At 45.5% G+C, this 21,866-nt stretch overlaps 1 protein-coding gene across 1 annotated transcript; it reads left to right on the forward strand.

Moving 5' to 3' along the window:
• Positions 1-239: 239 nt before the first annotated feature.
• LOC148013113 (uncharacterized) lies at positions 240-7,399 on the forward strand. The gene is made up of 3 exons (XM_087667976.1): positions 240-1,047; positions 1,909-6,357; positions 6,469-7,399. Exons 1-3 carry the CDS (start codon positions 998-1,000, stop codon positions 6,506-6,508), a joined length of 4,539 nt encoding a protein of 1,512 aa, XP_087524102.1. The 5' UTR covers positions 240-997; the 3' UTR covers positions 6,509-7,399.
• Positions 7,400-21,866: the final 14,467 nt, after the last annotated feature.

Genomic DNA, 21,866 nt, shown 5'->3' on the forward strand with positions numbered 1-21,866 from the left:
GTAGTTCGTTGTTCGTTGACCAACTGGAGTTTCGGTTTATACAAAGTTATACTCACTTTGTAGTTGCCACATGCTTATAGTTTGAACTATTGCCACAATGCAATTCAAGGTGTGTGTGTCATGGCCCTTGAGAGCATCTACTTCTACTATCTATTAAGGAAAGGTTAGCAAAACCTTTGCATATGCTAACAAAAATGGAAGGGCCTAGTATTTGCAAATGCTAACAAAAATGCTAACAAAAATGGAAGAGTACAACAAAACCTCAACAGGAAAGCCTCTATGCACACTATAAGCAAGGCATCTCTCTCTCTCTCTCTCTCTCTCTCTCTCTCTCACATGGGGAATCTATGTCTGAGGCTAGAATGCTTGCAGGCTGGGCTTGCTAATGTGTGTGGCTTATGTGGGAAAGTCTGCCTTTGGCGGCTTGCATTTGTGATCGACAATGACTGCATGATGCGTCCAATGGAATTCAGCATCCCTTCTTTCCACAGTGAAGCTTATGGCAGATGCCTTCTTCCGAACACGAAGAAGAAGAAGAAGAAGAAGAAGAAGAAGAAGAAGAAGAAGAAGAAGAAAGCATAGAAGAACGTGCGTTGTTCCTAAAGCAGATCTTATTACACCATGAATCAAAAGAATAAGAAGAAGAAGAAGGTACGACAGATGTGGCTGGTAATAAAAGGATAGTGCCCAGCCAGTGCAGTAATCACAGGACTGAGAGCTGCCATAGCGACCCGGACAAGGCAACCTCTGCAGCAATTACAAACTTCAGATGGAAATTGTAATCATTGACATACAAGCTGAGGAAATTGTAACCATTGACATACATGAAGATACTCGGGGGACATCCGCAATGTCATAAACACAGCCAATTCGATGTCTGATACCATGTCATGAAAATGGAAGCCATAGTCGAATAAGAACCGGAAAGTAGAGCATCAGGAAAGGAGGAGCATGTAAGAAAGTGGAAGTTGCCCTTTTCGAGTCGTTTACCCTCCATATGGCAGCTGCATCATCCGTCGTTGCAATGAATCAAAGCAGAGAATCCTGGTCTGTTGGATGAATTTTTATCCCATTGTTCAGTAAACATGTCTTGCTTTGATCATGCTATTACCTTAGGCCATGACAATGTAATGTTATGCCATTTGGTGCATTTTTTTGGGGGGACCTTATTTTTGGGAGATGTATGCAACTGCCTTTCTTGTGTAGCATATGATTGGTATCTTGTCGCTTTATAAATTAGCTTTTTGCCAGTAAATTGGTTTTCTTCCTGTTATGTTGATTACATGTTGGCTAGCTTCAAATAGGGTGCAGATCAGAATCTTCTAAATTTTTGTTGGCTCACAAGACGAAAGACAATTTCCAGCTGCATGTGTTGGTTCTCTTGGTGCAGCTAAACCCTCAACTTAATATCAATGCTGCAAGCATATGAATTTTTTGGGTCTTGTATATTATTGACTGGAGACATCAAAGCTAAGGTTTTACTGTCATCATAGAGAGCACAGGTTGGTAGGTTCAAGTCTCTTTAACTACAATAGTAGCCACATTCCTTCCTTGAGAAAGGTTCTCTAGGGGTCTTTTGGTGATTGTGGCCCTAGTCCATTTCCCTGGAGGACTCCAGCTGCTCTTGTCCCAACCTCCTTGCTAGGGTATGCACTGTCTTTCGAACTACATGCTGTTGCTCAAAGGTCAGGCATGTAAGGCAAACAGCAAAATTTGTTCACTTGTTTGGAAGGAAAATTGTTCTGAATCAACATGAGCATGACAATGATCTCACTGCCACTAGATTTTGAGCTTGTCTGGTTTTACACTGAATTATCTAGCTTTAAAAAAAAAAAACATCTATTGAAGAATCAATGCTCGTAGTGTGTTGTCTTCTTATGGCTCTTCTTTGTCTGCTTTTTCTTTTAGCTTCAAGTTGGGACAAGGCAAGCGACTTCGGCGGAAACCCACCATTCATCTGCAAAGGAAGGCCAGTAACAAGAAGTTGATGCTTAATACTGTGCTTGCAAGCAAAGATCCTGATCTGTCTCCAAGGATAATATCCGTCTCACCCAAAAGTAGCACTGCTCAAAGTAGTAGGCGTGACAGCCCTATCTCTTATAAAACTGGTCCGACTTACAGTTTTGGAAGGCTTGGACAGCTGGTCAAGCTTAGTGATTGTTTGACCTTTGAGCTTGCTGATCTCAAGTCCGGAAAAGAAAAATGGATGGAGAATTTGAAGCTCTTGGAGGAAAAGTTGTGCTTAAACTCAGTCAAGATTGAACAATGGGCAGTAGAGAATAAAGGCAGGGTGAAAACTATTAAGGCTCTGGAGCCCGGAGATCTCACTGCAAGCCACACCAGTAAAGCCAAGGTAGATGAAGACAGGGCGAAGACTATTGGGGCTCTGGAGCCTGGAGACACAGTAAGTCACAATGGTAAAGCAAAGATAGCTGAAGGCAAGGTGAAGACTATCAAGGCTCTGGAACCTGGAGGCACAGTGAGTCACAATGGTAAAGACAAGATAGATGAAGGCAGGGTGAAGACTATTAAGGCTCTTGAGCCTGGAGACACGGTATGTGGCAATGGTAAAGCCAAGGTAGATGATGAGTCGCTACTGTCTGGACAACCTGCTTGGAGACTGTCCCTTGAAGATCTTGTCTCCATTTTTCAAGGGATCAAAGTGGAGCAGGCCAATAATGCAAAAGAAAGTAGTGCTTTTCTTTATGAGGCAGATTCTTTACTCAAGGTACAAAATAAGCAAGTAGATAGAAGCCCCTGTACAGATGATTCGACAAACTCAATCAAACAGGAGTCTGATGTATTAAGTGATACAAGTGAAGAATATGGGGATGGAAATGTGTCAAGGGAATTTTATCAAGCTTTCAGGGAAGCCCAACGGTATGCTTTGACTCTAGAAAGACAGAAGAAAGACCTCCAGATTGCTTTGAGTGAGTGTAAGCAGGTCCTTGAGAATAAGATGCAGCATTTTTGGAGTGTAGAACGTGAGAGGGATGATTACAAGACAAAAGTTGAAGAGTATCAGACCAAAGCCCAGAACCTGAGATTGCAAAATCATGACCTTGTAAGTAGGCTAGGTGAGTATAGACAGCTTCTTCAGGAGAATCAGACAAATGCAACAAACTTGAAACACAAGAAAGATGCTCTTGAACTTGAGCTGGGTTCCTTAAAAAAGATGGCCGAGGAAAGCCAGCAACATACACTATCACTTCAAAGGACTGAAATTGAGTTAAAGCAATGCAGGCAAAGCCTTGAGGAGGCTCAGCGTAGTTTGTCAACTCTGAAGAGGCAGATTATTGCGTTGGAGACAGAATTGAATGATTGCAGGCATGCATATGAGAAGAGTCAACAAAGTGCAGACGGTCTGAACAAAGAGAAAATCACTCTCCAGAGAGAGCTGAATGAGTGCATAGAGAAGTTGGCTATGTCCCAATGGCAGATCCAATCATTAGAAAAGGGGAAAATGGAGAAGGACGAACTTGAAAATGCCTTGACTGTGTCAAAAAAGACTCTTAGTGAGACTCAAGAAAACTCCCTTAAATTGGTGAGCGAGAAGGAAGCTTTGGAAGGTGCCTTGAATGAGTCTAAACTGACACTTGAAAAGTGCAATCAGAAGTTAAGAACTGCAGAAAGGGATAAGGATAGCCTTGAAAGTGTACTAGCAGAATGCAAACAGGCTCTAGGAAACTCTCAGCAACTTGCTGCAACTCTACAAAGAGAGAAGAGGGATCTGGAAGATGCAGTGATGGAGTCTAAAGAAGCTCTGAAGGAGTCATGGCAGCATACTCTTAGCCTTGAAGAGGAGAGGGCAGCTCTAGAGATTGAACTATGCAAGTCCAAATGTGCCCTTGAAGAGACTGAACAGCATCTTCTTACTCTAGAGAGTACACTGGATGGTACTCTAGAAAGAGCAGATTCCCTGGATAGGCAATTACAACGGCTGCATGGTGAGAGTGAGAGACTTCATGAGCTTATTGACAATTTGCAAGCTCAAAGCAGTGAGCAGGAAGCCAGAGCCACAAACTTGCAAGCTGAGAAAGACAAACTGCAGGCTGAATTGAAATTGGTGATGGGAAAGAACAAGGCAGCTGAGGACCATCTAGCTAAATTGATGACATCCAACACTTTGTTGATGGAAGAATTAAAGCAGGAAAAGAAGGTTATTGAGGCATTGGAACAGCATAAATCACTTCTCAAGGATGAAAATCAGAAACTTGGGTGTTTGCTTGAAGGGTCCATGCAGAGATACTCACAATTGGAAGCTGATCAGAATCAGCTACAAGCTAGATTGGATGGTTTAGAAAATGGGCTGCAGAGGTTTGTCAGGGAGCTGCAGTCTTCAAAATCAAAGCATACAAGTGAAGTGATGGCTTTAAAGCTGGTGGTTGAGGCAAATGTGAGCCATATACACGACTTGACAAAGCAGTTGCAGTCCAAGGATATTGACATGGGCAGGGCCAGAGAGCTTGAAGCTGAACATAAGTTGAAAATTGAAAACCTAGAATCACAGCTAAAGAGAAATGTGGAAGACTTACGAACTACAAGAGCTAAACTGGCTTGCAAGGTGGCAGAAATAGAAACTGAGTGGTTGGCTAAGGGAGCTATAAAACAGGATTTAGAGTTGACAAAAGAGCTTGTGAAAGTGCTTGATAAGGATTTATGCATGGTGAGGGCCGAGCAAGCTAGATTAAATGGGGCATTGGAGGTAGAGAAAGCTGCGAAGAAAACTGTGATGCAAGAGCTATTTATGAAACAAAAGCAGAACAGAGAGCTTGAGGAAGCCTTACAAATTCAGAAAGTTGAGAAGAAAGGTATTCTGGCTGAATTGAATGAGGAAAGAACAACTAAAGGATCCCTGTTGCAAGAGTTGGAAGTACTGAAAGACCTCAGCACAGAGCTTGAGAATGATCATAGCAAGCTGAGGGATGAGCTAGCTGAGATACAGCTGACCCTTGGGAAGGAGATATCAGAGAAAAAGGATACAGTCCTGGCACTACAGGCAGAACAAACTAGTAAGAGAGAGCTTGAGAATGCTTTAGCTGCAGCAGAGGCTGCAGAAGAAGGTGCTGTGGCAGCCTGGGAAGAGGAAAAAGAAGCCCATGATGCTGTGATCGCAGACTTGGAAGAGGAGCAAGCACGGAATGAAGAACTTGAGACACAGCTGGACCAATTGAAAGAAGAACAAAGAGGTTTGCAGACGGCTCTGGGCTTTGAGAAAGAGACTAAAGAAGCTCTTATGAAGCAGTTGGATGCACAGCAAGCATGGATCAAGGAACTTAAGGCAGAACTGAAGTTTACTACAGCTGAGCAAGAGGGCATGAGAAGTGCAGCAGAGGCTGCACAGGAAGGGGCTGTGGCAGCCTGGGAAGAGGAAAAAGAAGCTCATGATGCTGCGATTGCAGAATTGGAACAGGAGCAAGCAAGGAAGGAAGAACTTGTGACACAGCTGGAGCTATCGAAAGAAGAACGAAGAGGTGTGTGGATGGCTTTGGGCTTTGAGAAAGAGGCTAAAGCTCTTAAAAAGCAGTTGGATGCAGAGCAAGTGCGGATTAAGGAACTTGAGGCAGAATTGAAGTTTATTACAGCTGAGCAAGAGGGCATGAGAACTGCTTTAGAGGAAGAAAAGTCAAAGAGGATTGCTGTGGTTCAGGAACTGGAGAAAACCCGGAAGCAATGTATGGAACTGGAGCAGCTAAATTCCGCACAACCTCTGCAGGATGGCAGGCAAGGAAGCGCTCAGACACAAAGAGATCCTATATTACAAGAGTTGAGGCATGTGTATGCTCAAAGCAGAAAGCTGGAAACAATGTTGATTGCAGCAGAAAGCAGGCACAATGAAAGTTCATCTGAATATAGAAAGGAGGGAAAGGAGGAGTTGATGAAACTACAATCACAGATCAGAGAAATTGAGAGAAAGTTGGAAGATGCCCATTTCATGATTGCAAAAAAAGTGGACAAGGATGAAGTAGAGCTAATGGATTTACTGGACAGCAGTCTAGATTCTGAGCCGGTAACAGTTCCTGGCTTAGAGGTCAAAACCAGCAAGCCTTTTGATATGCACACAGATACACTTTCCAAAACGGAACAGGAAATTAGAATGCTCAGGGAAAGCATTGAGAGCTTTAGACAGGCCCTTTCCATGACACACTCTACAGCAGTTTCTAAGGAAGGAGAGCTTGAGTTCTTAAGAGATATCCTCCTGCAGAAGGAGTGTGTCCCTGTAAAGTTGCAGGAACAGTGTGTCCCTGTAAAGTCATCTACAAAGTCATCTCGGTTCCCAGCTGCAGCTTTGTCCACAAGTGCTTTAGCTGCCCTGGGCTTCGTTGCATATTTAAAGCTCCCCGGGAGGAACAGCAAGTGAGGCTCTGCATGCACAAACCTAAGACCAATTCCTCATAAACACAAATTTTGTAAGCTTCATAGCCTTTCCACTGCAAGGTTTTTGTAACTTTAGTTGAATGCTTGCAGGTATTGGCATAGGTGGAATCAGACACGTACGATTGGTTGAACCAAACATCTGAAATTGGTGATTTCAAACCCGGAAATGGCAGATGTACTTGGCCTTTGTGGGATTAAAAATTGGGGGTCACAAACATGTAAAATAACACAATTTGCAAAACTGAGGCTAATTTTCTAATTTCCCTGTTTACTGCCGTCTGCTGTTCTGAACAGCAGCAAGCATAAAATGTGTACGTATATTTTCTGGTTTTTATCCTTACAGAACTAGGGCCACACAGCCCTGGGGCTGAATCAACTCCAATCATACTTCCATAACTGTCGGTGTTTGCAGTATGGAAACATATGGATCCTGGAACAATCTATGAAAAGGGGTAAATTTAATAGTTTTTTGTTCATGTTGTTAGTATGGTTTTCCAAATAACTTGATTTGGAAAGACTTGTTGGTCAAGTAAATTCCTCTAGTTCAGCTTGGGGTGGCAGAAATCTGATGGTTGAATCAAATTTACATATGATGAATATTGGTAATCAGATATTTAGTCAAATACTTCCATAACACATTGACTGTCTTTTGATTGTGTCACACGGGGATCAAGGTTCAGATGCTTTCCTTCCTTTGGGTTATTTCATTTCTTATCTACTAAGAACAGCTTAAAGCATCTAAATGGGAAATTGCATCATACAGTGGTTTACAGGATCCCAAACTGGTCACTACTGCAGTGGGAGAGAGCAACAGTTGAATGTGGTATGCAACTACACAGCAGTTTTAGTGGTGGGAAGTGCCATTTCTGCAAGTATTTACCTCCACAGAGTGTGTGTGTGTGTGTGATCTACTCCAACAGTGCGGAGTAGGGTATATGAGCTTGCCTCTTGACCCACATTCAATATATTACACCCCGTTATATTCACTAGATGGAGATATTGGTAGTTAATTCATTACCGGTCATGATTGTACTCTAGAAGCCACGCTAGATAGGGACTACATGTGGGATGTGTGTTTTTCTTTTCAGTTTTTGTAACCTCAACTCTTATCTTGATTTATTTCATTGGCCAATTTGGCTTTACTAGATAGTGTTTTGTATTTCTTTCTAGTTTTAGATGGTACTTAAGACATGGACTTGTATATTGATTTGTCTCATGGCCTATTTGGGCCTTACATACTTTTGTAAAAATTTCTTCATCTTTTTCTTCTCAATTTGTGACTTAGTATAGTGGAACTAATAATCTTTTGGTATCATGAGAGAGAGAGAGAGAGAGAGAGAGAGAGAGAGAGAGAGAGAGAGGAGTCTTTTATGGAGTAAAAATAGAAAGAGGGAGGTTCATATCCTTGGCATTGTGCGTCCCCATTAGTATGGGTTCATTAAAGGTTGGAATGTTTTGCATAATCTCTTGAATGTACAGATGGACATAGATTATTCACAGTGCTCGAATAAAGAGGTTGTTCTAGTCCAGTTGGATTTGGAGAAGCCTTTGACTAGTTGTAATGGCCTTTTCTTGGAGATCTTATGCTGCAAACCATGGATTTTGGGCCATGTATGTCCCAATTGATATACACCATTAGCAATGATGTTTCTTCGCTTCTCATGTTGAATAATGGTGTTATTGAGTCCTTTACTCTTGTACAATCGGTCAGACAACATTACCCTTGGTTTTTGCCCCTACTTTTCATTTGGTTTTCATTACGTTGTTGCATCTAGTTGAGAATGGGCAGTTGGTTGGTTTATTCCTTCCATAATATCAACATCTTAGGCAGGAATTGGTTGATAACACTTCATGAAATTGAAAGCGGATAGGGATGACCTCTACAAGGCGAGAAAGATGGAGCGAAGTGGGAGCACAAGTGGAAGCAAGAAGGGAGCAAGAGCTATGGAGGTTTAAGCAAGAAGAGATAGATTGGTATGTGGGAACTCCACCAGTCACAATGTGTGACTTGCCTTGCCTTATTCTATTGCCACTAAAAGAATAAAGAATAAAGTGATGGCAATGAGTGTCTGCCACTTACAGTGTACATGTGTGCGGGTATAGTGTACAAGTAAATGTACGTGGCTAGGTACAAGCGGCCTTTAATCCCCAACAACCTCCCACTTGAAGATGAATGTGTACTTGAGTGAAGAGAAAGAAAAAGGAGAAAAGTATATGTATAGGATAATGAAAGACGTCATCTCATACTACATTCAATATCTTCTACAGGAAGGCATATCATTTCATTAGGAGACTTTTAATGAGCAGATCTACAGGACTTGTATCCATAGGAATCTTCACAATACGGCTCCTTGGAGCTCCTACCATCACGTTGCAAGTTGCCCCTCACCTCCGTCTAATCCGATGCCGCACCTGTTTTCCCTCCCTCACTTGCGCTAGTCCTCTCCCCCCGCCCTGCGCCAGTCCTCCCAAACCCCCCCCCCCCCCCCCAAGCCTGCCGGCCCTGCACCTGCCCCCCCTAAGCCACCCACTGCCGCTCCCCCCCTTCCGCGTGCCTCTTCCACCTTGAGGCCTAGCCAGGCGGTCTTACCACCTTTTGGAAAACAGTAATCCCCCCCTCCCCTCCTCTCTCTTTGCCATCGACTCCCCCCACATCTAATTGCTCTCTTCCCCCTACAGCAACTTCCCCCTTGGTAGCACAACAGCGTGATTAGTAGGTTCCTAGCAGGGATGCGCAATGGAAACCCCTGGTTAGACGCCGATGCATTGTGCGAGTGCCCCCCAGTCAAACACCTTGCGCATCATCCTCTCTGAGAAATAGCTCTTATCCATCCGGGCCACAGAGTTGGAGTTGAAAGAAACAACGATATTCGATCAAGTCGTTGGACACTCCCCATCGAGGGCCCAGTTGTGGGACTGGCTTCACTCCACACTGCGCATTGGCACAGCACAGATCGTGGAGGTAGTTCTCATGGGCCGAGGTATCTTCATGGTTCAACTCACCTTTGCGGACGCAACTTGTGAGTTAGTGGAGAGCTTGCCCGATACCTCCACGAAGGGGGTCATCTACATGGTTCCCTGGTATAGCGGCTTCACATTGGAGACATTTGCGCTCCACAACAATTTTCTCAGACACCCAGTCACTCTACTTTTCTTCGGACTGGTGGTAGAGTACCACCAGTTAGTGGAGGACTTTGGACGGCTCTTTGGCACAGTTCTTCCTGTCTCCTTTGCGGATGTAGTGACACTTGCAAGAGTCCCAAAGTTACGAGTGGCCGTGAAGGACACAAAGAGTATACCAAAGTTCCTGGAGATTGAGGCAGGAGGTCACTCCTTTAGGCAGCAGGTCATTGTGACTAGGCAACTAGGGTAGTGCCTGTGTTGCCACGACTTTGGGCATCACGCAGCAAATTGTACATGTTTCGGAGCCAAGGTGGTTTCGCTGACAGGCCCACAGGTGGACGTTGACGGCTTTACACGGGTCTAGAGACGACAGAGAGGGAGACGACAGGGGGGCCGCAACTAGCTCCTCAGACCTAGCCTCGGCAGCAGGGAGTAGGAGGGCGGGCGACACCTCCTCGACAAAGCACTCCGCAGCCTTCCCCTGCCCGCCCCACTCAGCAGGACCGCAGTCCCCCACATCCACCACATGCACCACAGACTACCTCACTTGAGATCCCACAGCCCCCCCTCCCCCAAGGCCCTGACCCTGGCTCGCAGCCCCTCCTTCTAGGACCACTAGTCCCCCCCCCACACCCGCCATGTACCTCTGACCATCCCACCATCCCCCAACCCTCTTCCGCCCCACCACCTCCCTTGTCGAGTGTCCCCCTTGATCTGCACTTGGTTCAGGTGATCCCCCCCAAATCCACCCCCCCTCCCACAGAAGGCGACGAGCCACACATGCGTATGATGTCCTCGCGCCAACAGTCTTTCCCCTCCCACACAGCCACCAGCTCATCTACTCCTCCCGCCCGTCACACTTTCCCAAGACATGCACAATTGTTGCCACAGGAGTTCTTCCGCAGTGGCCCATGGTCCTACCTGAGAGTTGCGGAGCGTGGAGAGTTCCCACTACCTCTAGAGGTGGGGATCTTTGTGGTTCGTAAGTCAATGAGGGGCAAGGTCCATCTACTAGCACCGCCGGATGGACCAAACTACACCTCCCTATGGATGGGAGAGGGACTAGCACTGTTTACATAGCAATGGCGTGGTTGCATGATGGACATTAACTGGTGGGCTAGTGTCGAAGTCCCACACTTGAGCATTATATTTCGAGCCCCTCCACAGTGGAGAGCTCCACGGGATGTGATCGAGTGGCCCCTGGCACACAGGCAGTCCATTTTTACCAGTGTACAGAGTCACGACTCTCAGCATGGCTGATAGATGCATTGATAGTACCACATGGAGCATCTATCACCCCTATGGTCCGATTAAGGACCACCATGGGAGACTGGAGTTCGCCGTCCAGACCGGTGCCAAAGCGTACTTGTATGCCCCATAGTTTTTCCTGCTCATCAGTAGCCTCCACACCAAATAGATGCATGTTCAGTTAGTCACAGGTTTCCCCATGAGCTTACACCTTGCATCTTGGAATGTGAATAGTCTCCACTACAGTGGGGCATGTGGTTCCAGGATGTTGATTGTTCGGCAGGAGTTGCAGCTTGCCCTTGCTGGATGGATCGACATCTTACTCCTATAGGAGCACAAGCTCACTCCCACCCAGGCCCAGCGGGTTGGGAAGGTACTCCTGGGCAACTGGCACTTACTGGGAGCACGCCATAGATGCCCACGACAAGAGTAGAGGCGTATGCACCTCTATTGGCCCGAGTCTCACTGCTTGTGTATGAGACCACGAGACGATAGTGGTAGGTAGGGTTCCATGGATTAGATTGGATATTGGGGACTCATGCCTTGGAGTCCTCAATGTCTATGCCCCTATGGAGGTTAGAGTACGCAGTAGATTCTAGGTGGAGATTGCGAATGGACTCCCAAAGGTAGACTCCTGGATCGTTGGAGGAGACTTCAACAACTTGGAGGATTTGGAGGATCAGCAGGGCAAAGGCAGAAACTACCAGGACATGGCAGGGGAGGAGCAGGAGGCAAGGGAGGCCTTTCTACTGGCAGTCGGAGCCCACGATGCCTGGAGAGACCCTACCTTTCACAGGAGGGAGAGGTCGTTGGACTTCTCTTGGGGATACAGGCGGCTAGGCAGAGTCTTGCTGGAATGGTTGGACAGGTTTTATGTGGGAGAGTGGGGAGGCTCTCGTGGAGACCAGATTGTGAGCAGTTGGCGGGCACCATGCTATCCACCCTGGTTCTCTTGACACTTGATCCCCCAATGTTTGTCCTAGACACAATCCTGTCGGATCCCTGACTTGATCTATAGGAGGGAGGAGGTGATGAGATAGATAGAGCAGATTTGGACTAGGGAGTGGGGCAGGAGGGATCGAATCGCAGAGGAGGTTGCAGAGGTCCTAGCCAAGTTGAGAAGAATTGAAGGATGGATTTTAGGCCCCGGAACGTGCCTAAAAATAGGAGAAAAATGTGGAAATGTGGGGGAAAATGCTCAACCACGAAGGCGGCGGCTCGACCTAGGACGATTTTAAGCGTCAAGTGCTTGACGGGCGCCCGTACGACACTCCGAGAATTTTCATAATTTTTCCGTGCGCCTGTGCCAGTCAGTGGAGCTGCCGGTCAGTGCGGGATGTCGAGACGAGTTCATAGAAATTTTCAGAGGGACGATCGGGTTCCGTACGCGCAAGATGGCCCGAAATCGGCCGGGGTGCCCAAAGGGGGGCCCAATTTGGGAAATCCCAAGAGGTGTAAGGGAGGGGGGGTGACCTTTGGCACCCCCCCCCTCCAAAAATCGTGATGTAGGAGGGGGGCAGCGGCTATTTTTTCAGCCGCCGAAAAAATCGTGCCCCCCCTCCCTCCCATAATCAAGATGCCAGCCTATACACAAGGCCTATGAGAGATCATGCCAGGCTTCTGCCTCCAGTCTACGCTTCGTATCGCCGGTCTCCGCTCCCGCAATGGTGGACTGTAGAAAGAGAGAAAATCAGTCTTTCTCTCTCCTCCCTCTCTCTCCTCTTAACCCCCGTTCGTGCGTGGAAGAGTAGAATGGAAATGGATGGCCGGATGGATGCCGATTCTTGACGAGACTGAAGGGCAATGCCAAATCATTGTAGATTGCTGATTCCACGCAGAATTCATGGCTGGAAATTAATCGTGGGACGTGCCAAATTTAATGGAAAAACCCGCAAGACACGGTAATAATTATTTTTACAAAGAAACTGGCATTTTGATGCAAATTTGGTTGATAAAAATGTGTTCATATGGATTGAGTTTTGAGTATGTCGTGCTTTGAGTTGTTTTCTGGCTTTTCATCATTTAAAAATCAGAAAAACATGTGGGGGATAGCAGAAAATAGAAAACCGAGACACGAAAAACCATAAAAATGAAGGAAAATAGGGTTTTTTGGGCTAAAAATGATGCAATAAATTAATCCACACCTACTAAAATTCTTTTTCTGCTGAAATGAACTAAGGGCCACAGCCCATAAGCTGAACTTAATTTTTTGCAATTTAAAAATGGGAGAAAATGGAAAAAATTGCAAGAAAATGGTGGAAAAACCCTAAAAATAGGGGAAAAATTATATTTTGGGCTTCGGAAAATGGGGAAAATTATGAGTAATGTACGTGAATATATAGTGAGGCTGAGGCATGAAGATTTGCTTCAGATCAGCCTTGCTTCCGTGTTTTAGTTCGGTTTTGTCCGCTTTTGATATGAAAAATAAGGGAAAAAGCCGTAAAATGCCATGCAACGAAGCATAAATCGTTAGAAAGAAACCATTAAAAGGATGTTTTTGCACTTGTGCAGGATACTGTTTTACTAAATGTTTGAGCACTGGACATCCACGAAATGCATAGAGCATGAAAAGAATTTAAAAGTATCAGTGATCAGCTCCTGGACATGCATTGCAATTGGTTTATGAGGACATGACCTACGTTGAGAGGCAGTGAGATACCCATGCTGTAGGCTAGCCGTGGGATCCTAAAGGGGAAATCAAGTAAGGACAATGGTATATTCCTGGACACGCTTATTGGGTACCTTGAGCGACGTTTGTGCGGAATGTCTAAATGTTGAGCGACGCATCGAGGGGCCAATCCCCAAGGTGCAGGAGAGTCGCAGAGGGTTGACGGCATTCAGCCGTAGGAGGAACCCCATGTGTATGTGATTCGAGCCTTTTGGCTATGTGAAAGGGACTCCCTCTGAGGAGTAATATTGGGTTAGGATCAGTTGGACTACAACGTATTACAAACACAATGTTTAGGAAGGCAGAGATTTTGATAGACGCTCCTGGCCGCGAGGCCGAGGGGTTGTCTTGTGCGTAGTGACGAGGTCCGGCTAGTGCATGAGCCAGTGCCGGCCCGTTTTTTGGTCCATCAGTGGTGCGTCTGCCGGGAGCCGCTTAAAAGTGGCGGTTCTCGAATCCTGGTTGTTTAGGGACCAACTAGCAGTTTATGCCAAAGGATACTGAGATTGATCCGTTATTTATTGATAAGCATCGTCTAGCAGAAATCCAAAAGCAAGAAAGAGACGAAAGAGCTAGGCGACGTGCTGAAATTTTTAGGAGATATTCCCCTAAGCGTAGCGGTGCTGAACCCTTACGAGGGAGTGGATCTAGTGGTCTTAGTACCACAAGCAGTAAGTTAGGAGAAGGTGGAAGATCTAGTGCTCCCCTTCCTTCGATAAGCCAGTCCACGTCAAGTACGGGAGGTGTAACCCCACCGTCCCCTATTCCTAGTGCAAATCCAATCCTCGTCATGGCGCAGTCTATTGCAATTCCAGCAGGAACGACGGATTTGCCGGCTCTAGGTTACCCGCTACCCATTTTTAATGGGCTAGTTGAGGAAGATGCGGAACTCCACATTAGGGAGTTTCAAAAGCTGATGTTTAATTGTCGCATCCAAGAAGGACATTTAATGATGTTCTTCAACATGACTCTCAAAGAAAGAGCCGCTATATGGTATCATGGTTTAGAAGCCGGAACCATATTGAACATTGATGCATTTTATGGAGCTTTTCGAAGGGAGTTTGCCCTTGAAAGGGGTGGGCAATATTGGTTGCGTGTACTCAGCGTGACCCGGCAAGATCCACACGAGGATATTCGTGCTTATGCGAAGAAGATAAAAGAGGTTTTCCGTAAGTTGGACACCTCTATTCCTATCCCCGCAGCTGCGCAATTGCAATATTTCCTACATGGTTTGGACTTTAATATCCAATTGCAGTTGAGTAGTGTCCCCTTGGGGGATATAGATACTGCCATTATACGAGCACAAGAGGTGGAATCCCGACTACAAGCAGCCTATGCTTCTCGAGGTAATTCGAACATGGGTTTAGTATTGGGAAATAATATGGCAATGGCCAATGGCAGTAGTGGCCAAGGGATAGCAATGGCTAACCCTAATGGGAGAGGGAACATGATACAGAATGTCCCTTTATTACCAGCTTCCCCTAGCATGTCGATGCCTACGGGCAGTCAAATGGCTTCAAGTGGTGGAGGCCAGGTGGTCAATTCTAACACCATGCCTGTGGCTCAACAACCAGTGCCTAATCGAATTGTTAGGCCGATGGAACGACATGGTAATGACCAAGGCTATGAGTCCAGTTCTTCCAATGTTCTTGGCGAGGTTAAGGACATGATGAAGCATTATACCGACATGATTACGGAGCAGTATCGGCAAATAGCCGTTGATGTCAACTTCCTTAAAAAACAACAAAATTTGATAGAAAGTAGATACCCAGAAGAGGGTGCACCGTCGAGGTTTAGTTGCAAATGGTGTGGTAGGCAGTACTATCCAAGGAATTGCCCAAATGTTAAGTGCGACATTTGTGGAAAATCTGGCCATTTAGCAGCTACTTGCTGGAGTAAGATCAGTTCCCTCCAGCAAGGAAGTCGGCAACCAGGGCCTGTTAATCATCGTGCCCAAGGAAATGATTCCCAGCGAGAAGATGGGCCTAAACAAATACTTCAACGACCAAAGACTACAGTGGAGGAGCTACCAAGTGGTAGTGGGGTTAGTTTGATTGAGGCTGTACGTGTTAACGATGCTGAAACCTCTAATCTGCGAGCTGTCCTTACAAGAGGTCAAAAAGGTAGAGAGGTCGACAAGGATAAGCCTGTCGACGGAAAGCCTAAACAAGGCGACAAAGGAACACAAGTTTTGGACCCTTCCCTGGAAGGGGGACCTTTGAAGCCCGTAGAAAGTAAAGCCGATAAGGAACCACCAAAGAAGAAGGTGAAAGTTAAGAAAGAGGCAATAAAGCCAGTTCAGCGACCTAAAGAGCGGATGGTTTGGCGTGAAAAGCGAGCTCTATCAAACTATCATGAATTCGATTTGGCGAGCTCTCTTTGCGAAGTCAAGCCGGATGTGAATCTCTTTCAGCTTATTAAGCTTTCCCCGGGAGTACGCAAGGAATTTAGAAAGATCCTATGTACCGGGTATATCGTAGAACCTTTGGGTATTGCGCGAGTTGGTGATGACTGGTTTGAGCATGCTGAGAAGCATTGCCCAAGGGTTGCAGCCTATGTCGATGGGATATTAGTAGATTATGCCATTGTCGACACGGGATCATCTGTTAACATTATGAGTTCTGAACTGATGGAAAGGTTGGGTCTTGCGATTCAGAAAGATACCTCCACAATTCTCAGAATGGCAGATGATAGTTTGAGACAGCCAGAAGGCTGCATTACTAAGGTCCATGTTACTGTTGCAAATGTAGAATGCATGTTGGACTTTAGGGTGATTCGTTTTGCAGGCCGGTCAAGTTACCAAGTATTACTCGGACGACCTTGGATCTTGCAAGCGGACTGCCAAGTAGATATACCCGCCGGTCGATTGATATTCGACAGAGGTGCCCAGCGTGTGGTGGTTGATGCTTATCCTGAGTTCCTGCAGAGTGAGAGAGCTCCTCTATCTTCTACAGAATTGGAGACATTAGAAGATTTATCTGCCAGTGAGACATCATCGAGTGATGAGTCCAAAGAGGGATCCACCACGGAGGACATCTATCAGATCACTTTGAACGAGCTGATAGAGGGCCAAGATCGTATAAGAGATGCAGATGTTATCGAGCTAGACCTTTGTACGCCTGATGATTCGTGGCCGATCAAATTAGGTTCTATGCTCAGCTCAGTAGAAAGGGAGGACTATGTGGCCTTGATTCGGGAATTCCGTGATATCTTTGCCTGGAGTTATGATGAGTTGAGAGGCATTCCTCCTAGTCTTGCTGTTCATACAATTCCGTTGAAAGAGGGTAGTCGTCTTGTACGGCAGAAAGTAAGGCGTATGGCTTTCGAATTGAGGGACGGGCTGTTTGAAGAGTTACAGAAGCTTCGAAAAGCGGGTTTGATTTTTCCTGTGCAACACACGGAATGGTGTTCGCCAGTTGTGATTAGAAAGAAGAAGAATAATCAAATCCGTTTATGTGTAGACTTTGGAGTGCTGAATAAGCAGACAGTTAAGGACTACTACCCGTTGCCATTTATTGACCAGATTTTGGATCAATTAGCGGGTAGGGAGATATATTCGTTTATGGATTGCTTTGCAGGATATAACCAAATGGCAATTGCAGAAGAGGATAAGTTGAAAACAACTTTCATAACTGTATTTGGTACTTTTGCGTACCATGTGATGGCCTTTGGTTTATGCAATGCGCCTGGTTCGTGGCAACGAACAACAGATAAGACATTCGGTGACATATCCCCTGAAGAGTTGAAGGTGTTTATTGATGACTTAGGGGCTGCCACCATGAGAGAAAGGCAGTTGATCATTTTAAGAAAATGCTTTGAGCACTGTAGACAATTCTGCATCGCTTTAAACCCATGGAAGTGTGTTTTTGGAGTACCTTATGGGCTATTGCTGGGTCATGTAGTCAGTTCGGTGGGAATTGCGACAGACCCCGAGAAGGTCAAAGTTATAGTTGCCATGGGTCCACCACGCACTCCGAAGGAGGTGCATAGCTTTCTGTCTTCGGTTGGTTACTACCGTAGATTCATCAACGCCTTAGCAGAAAGAGCGTTGCCGCTTACAAATTTATTGTCCTTTAGCTGTTCGTTTGTATGGGGTGACCCTTGTAAGGTAGCATTCGAGGATGTGAAACAAGAGCTAGCAAGAGCGCCCGTCTTAAAAGCACCTAAAAGAGGTGAGGTGTTTTATATATTTTCAGCAGCCACGATGTATAGTATCAGCTGTTGTTTAGCCCAAATTTGGGAGAAGTGGTACCACCCGATTGCTTTTGCTAGTCGGAAGCTGGGGGTATCCGAAATCAATTATACTTACATGGAGAAGCTGTGTCTAGCGATGGTCTTTGGGACCAAGGAGTTCAGGCATTACATTCTCTACGAGGAAGTCGTGCTTTATACGAAGGCGGAGGGACTTCGACTATTGATGAATAAGTTACAGCCGCCTGATCGTCTAGCAAAGTGGTTAATCACTTTGCAGGAATTTGATTATGAAATCAAGAGTAAGCCACCAAGGTTGCAAGGCATCGTGGAATGCCTTGTGGACTTTGGGGAGCCGAAAGAATCTGTGGCTGAAGGTAGTGAGATGGAGTTGTTATTTAAAATAGATACGGCATCTATTCCCTCCTGGTATGCTGCAATAACGCATTATTTATCAACAGGAGAGGCGGGATCCGAATTATCTAAAGCTGAGAGAAGGAAAATTAAGCAGCAAGCGTTAAAGTTTGCCTTGATCGCAGGTACATTATATCGGCAAGGGGTTGATGATATCTATCGCTGATGTGTGATGCCTGACGAGGTGCCATTCATTTTGGAAGAGTGCCATGATTCTGCTTGCGGTGGCCATTTTGCTAGACGGCTTACAGCACAAAAGGCTTTAAGAGCAGGTTATTGGTGGCCTGCCATCTTCCATGATGCGTTTGTGTATGTTAAGCGATGCGATATTTGTCAACGACATGATAGTCGAGAGAATAGAAAACGACCACTCACCCCTATTATGGCGATACTTCCATTTGAGAAGTGGGGAATAGACTTTGTGGATCCTATTACTCCGTCGTCGACTACGCAAAAGAGGTACATCATTGTCGCAACTAACTACTTCACAAAGTGGTCAGAAGCACGTGCAACAAGGAAAGATGATGCTAAAGAAACTGCTAGTTTCCTTTTAGAGCAGATAATATGCCGGTTTGGTCCGCGGAAAGAATTAGTGTCGGACCGCGGAACCCATTTCCTGAATAAGGTGATCAAAGGTTTGACAGAGATGTGGCAAATTAAGCATAACAAGACAACCCCATATAATCCGCAAGCCAATGGTCAGGTTGAAAGTACCAACAAGCAGCTTGTGGACATCCTGTCCAAAATCGTGTCGGAAAAGAAACGAGATTGGGATAAAAAGTTATCCGTGGCAGTGTGGGTCTATAATACGACTTTCAAACGAGCCACTGGCCATACCCCGTTCAAGTTAGTATATGTGGAGGAGTGTGTCTTGCCTTTAGAGATTGAGCTGCCAACTATTCGGTTTGCCATCAATCATTCTTTGAGCGATAAAGACACACTTTTTGAGCGCTTGACGACACTGGCACATTTAGATGAGCTTAAGTTGCAGAGCTTATTGCACCAAGAAGTGGCGAAGCGCCGAATGAAGCAGCTACACGACCTCAAAGCCAAGAAATACACCTTCAAGAAAGGACAGCTTGTTCTGTATTATGATGCACGACGAGAATTATTTCCAGGCAAGCTAGAACCCAAATGGGATGGGCCTTATAGGATCGTTAGAATAGGAAAGAATAAATCTACAGTGTTGTTAGCTGACCTTGAGGGGATAGAATTTAAAAATAAGGTTAATCTTAATAAGATTAAACCTTATTATTTCTGACTGCACTAATGCTATGACTGCCTTGCAGGTCTAGGCGAGATTGATCAAACATCTGCAAGGAAATCGTGATAGAGGTTGATGGGTCGTCTGATCCCTTATTTAGAACACCCATATTTAGAACAGAGGTATCATCAGGGAAAGCTCATTTGGTGGAGCAAAGGATACAAGGTGCTTGAGCAAGAAGGCGGGACATTTATTTGGGAGATCAAGGTCTTCTGCCATCACTACCTACAAATTTTGACGAGTATCCCTGTTGAATTCAATGATGATGGAGGGATGGAGCCTACAGTCCACCCGTTGAATATGCTGAATTTCGATTACCATAATTATGAGTAGAGTTCAGGATGGCAGGATATGTAAACCCTTTATGGACGTACACCTTGTACTTTGATGGGGCGTCCAGGGGTCCATGCAAAAAAGAAAGTGTAGGAGTTGTCATCCGAGACCCCCGACGACGCATTGTCATGAAGTTAGCTGCTTATCTCGGGGTGAATTTTACCAATAATATGGCAGAATACAAAGCCCTGATAATGGGTTTGAATATTGCAAAGAAGGGTGGTATCCGTCAGTTATTGGTGAAAGGGGACTCTCAGTTGGTTTTAAATCAACTCAATGGGACGTACATGGTACGAAACCCTATCCTTTGTATGTACTATCATACTGCCATAGCCCTGCTAGACGAATTCGATAGAGTGTCCTTTCAGCTGATTCCACGGAATTGGAATCAGTTTGCCGATTCTTTGGCTAATCTTGCGTATGAAGAGGACATCTTCTTTAATTGTGGCCCTTGTCCCGATATATCTATTGATGGTGAGACAGGACCTGGTCGTTTGTGGGGTATGCTTTCTGAACATGCCCTCTTTGGCAGACGATGGTTGATTTGGGTGATGCAGAGGGTAAGCGAGACTCATCTGCCTTTATTATCTTGGACCCACAGACTGATTAGACGACATGTGATGCGAACACCTCTTGCGATATACGCAGGAGGGATAGGTCATAATTTAATGCACCTAGTTTAGGGCTACGAGCCTCTGTTCCCCTGGGAATAGTATGCTTTGCTGTCTATCATAGTTGTTTCCAGGAGGATGTTATGCATAGTATGGTTTTATTTCATTAGGCCAAGAGGGCCGATGCAGTTTTGTAGTGAAGTGTTTGATTTCATTAGGCCAAGAGGGCCGATGCAGTTTTGTAGTGAAGTGTTTGATTTCATTAGGCCAAGAGGGCATTTCCCTGTCTAGTGCAGGTGCGTTTAATTGGGTTTTTGTTTTAGCGTTGTGCTGGACAGATTTCGTGGTTCATGGACTTTGGTGGAGTCTAGCGGAGCCTTTGCTGCGATGGAAGCTTCTTGTGGCCAATCCAGGTGATATCTCTCCTTTACGAGTACCTTTCTTTCCTGTTATATGTGTATCTGTACTTGTCGAGGGGATATATTTTTGTTGGGGACCAGCAACCAAGGCATGAAGTCCCAAGTTTAGGCTAAGTATGTTTGAGGGAGGTCGGAGTAGTCATTGCCTCCTGCAATGACATTGTTAGACATTGACAGACCTGTTTTAGAAGGAAGTCCTAGTGGCCTTGTCCTACTAGCCTGCTAGGCAGCCGTTCTAGGAGTTCTTGTTAGTAGTGAGGCAGTTAGAGAAGCCTGCCAGAAGATAATAATGATGATGCCCAGAAACTTTGTATATTCTAAAAGATGACTATAAATACGAAGGTGTGTAAAAAGGGGTTCTAACCCCTATAAAAGCAAAGAAAAGGAATGAAAATATATAAGCAGTTGATCATTGCCTTGCGAGGGCCTGGTAGGTTCCTGGGGACGAGTCAGACCCGGGGCCAATACCTTGTCTTCCTAGGGGTGGCTTCTTGCTGCAAACCAAATGAAATACCAAAACAAGGAAGGTTGGAGCGAAAATAAAAGTGAGCGTTAGAAAAGGATTAAGTGTCGCCTTGCGAGGGCTTGGTAGGTTCTTGGGTGCCGAGACAGGTCCTGAGACCGATGCCCTGTTCTCCTTGGGTCACTACGCTCAGCTCCCTCCTTTTTACATGCCCCAGTATGTCAATAAAATAAAAGCCCTAAAAGAAGAACTGTACTGAAAGCCAATACTCCTTGATCAGGCTATAGGAGTCCTCGCCTTGTAGGAGCTCCTAGTGGTGTTGTTTTTAGTTGGTAAGTAGCGCAGACTACCACTTAGGGCAACCTCTTTGACATTTCTTTTTAGTTTGACTGTGTTGGCACAGTTGGTTAGTGACTCACTTCGGATCTTCTATTAGATGATGCTAGACCTATTCCTTGTGGCTGTCATGCCTTGGTTCTGTCCAGGGGTAGGGGGAGCATTGTGCTGAGTTTTATTATATATTTGTTTTGTATCAGTTTGATGCTTCTTTGGTTGTTTATGTGCAGCTATGTTCGTGGGTTCGACGGACTGAGTCGTTCTATCCCGTGGTCGCCAATGAAGGATGGATTTTAGGCCCCGAAATGTGCCTAAAAATAGGAGAAAAATGTGGAAACGCGGGGGAAAATGCTCAACCACGAAGGCGGCGGCTCGACCTAGGACGATTTTAAGCGTCAAGTGCTTGATGGGCGCCCGT

This window comes from Lygodium microphyllum, chromosome 26 (assembly GCF_053477565.2).
Source record: "Lygodium microphyllum isolate KBCC chromosome 26, Lygodium_microphyllum_v1.1.10, whole genome shotgun sequence".
In the NCBI taxonomy this organism is placed as follows: domain Eukaryota; kingdom Viridiplantae; phylum Streptophyta; class Polypodiopsida; order Schizaeales; family Lygodiaceae; genus Lygodium; species Lygodium microphyllum.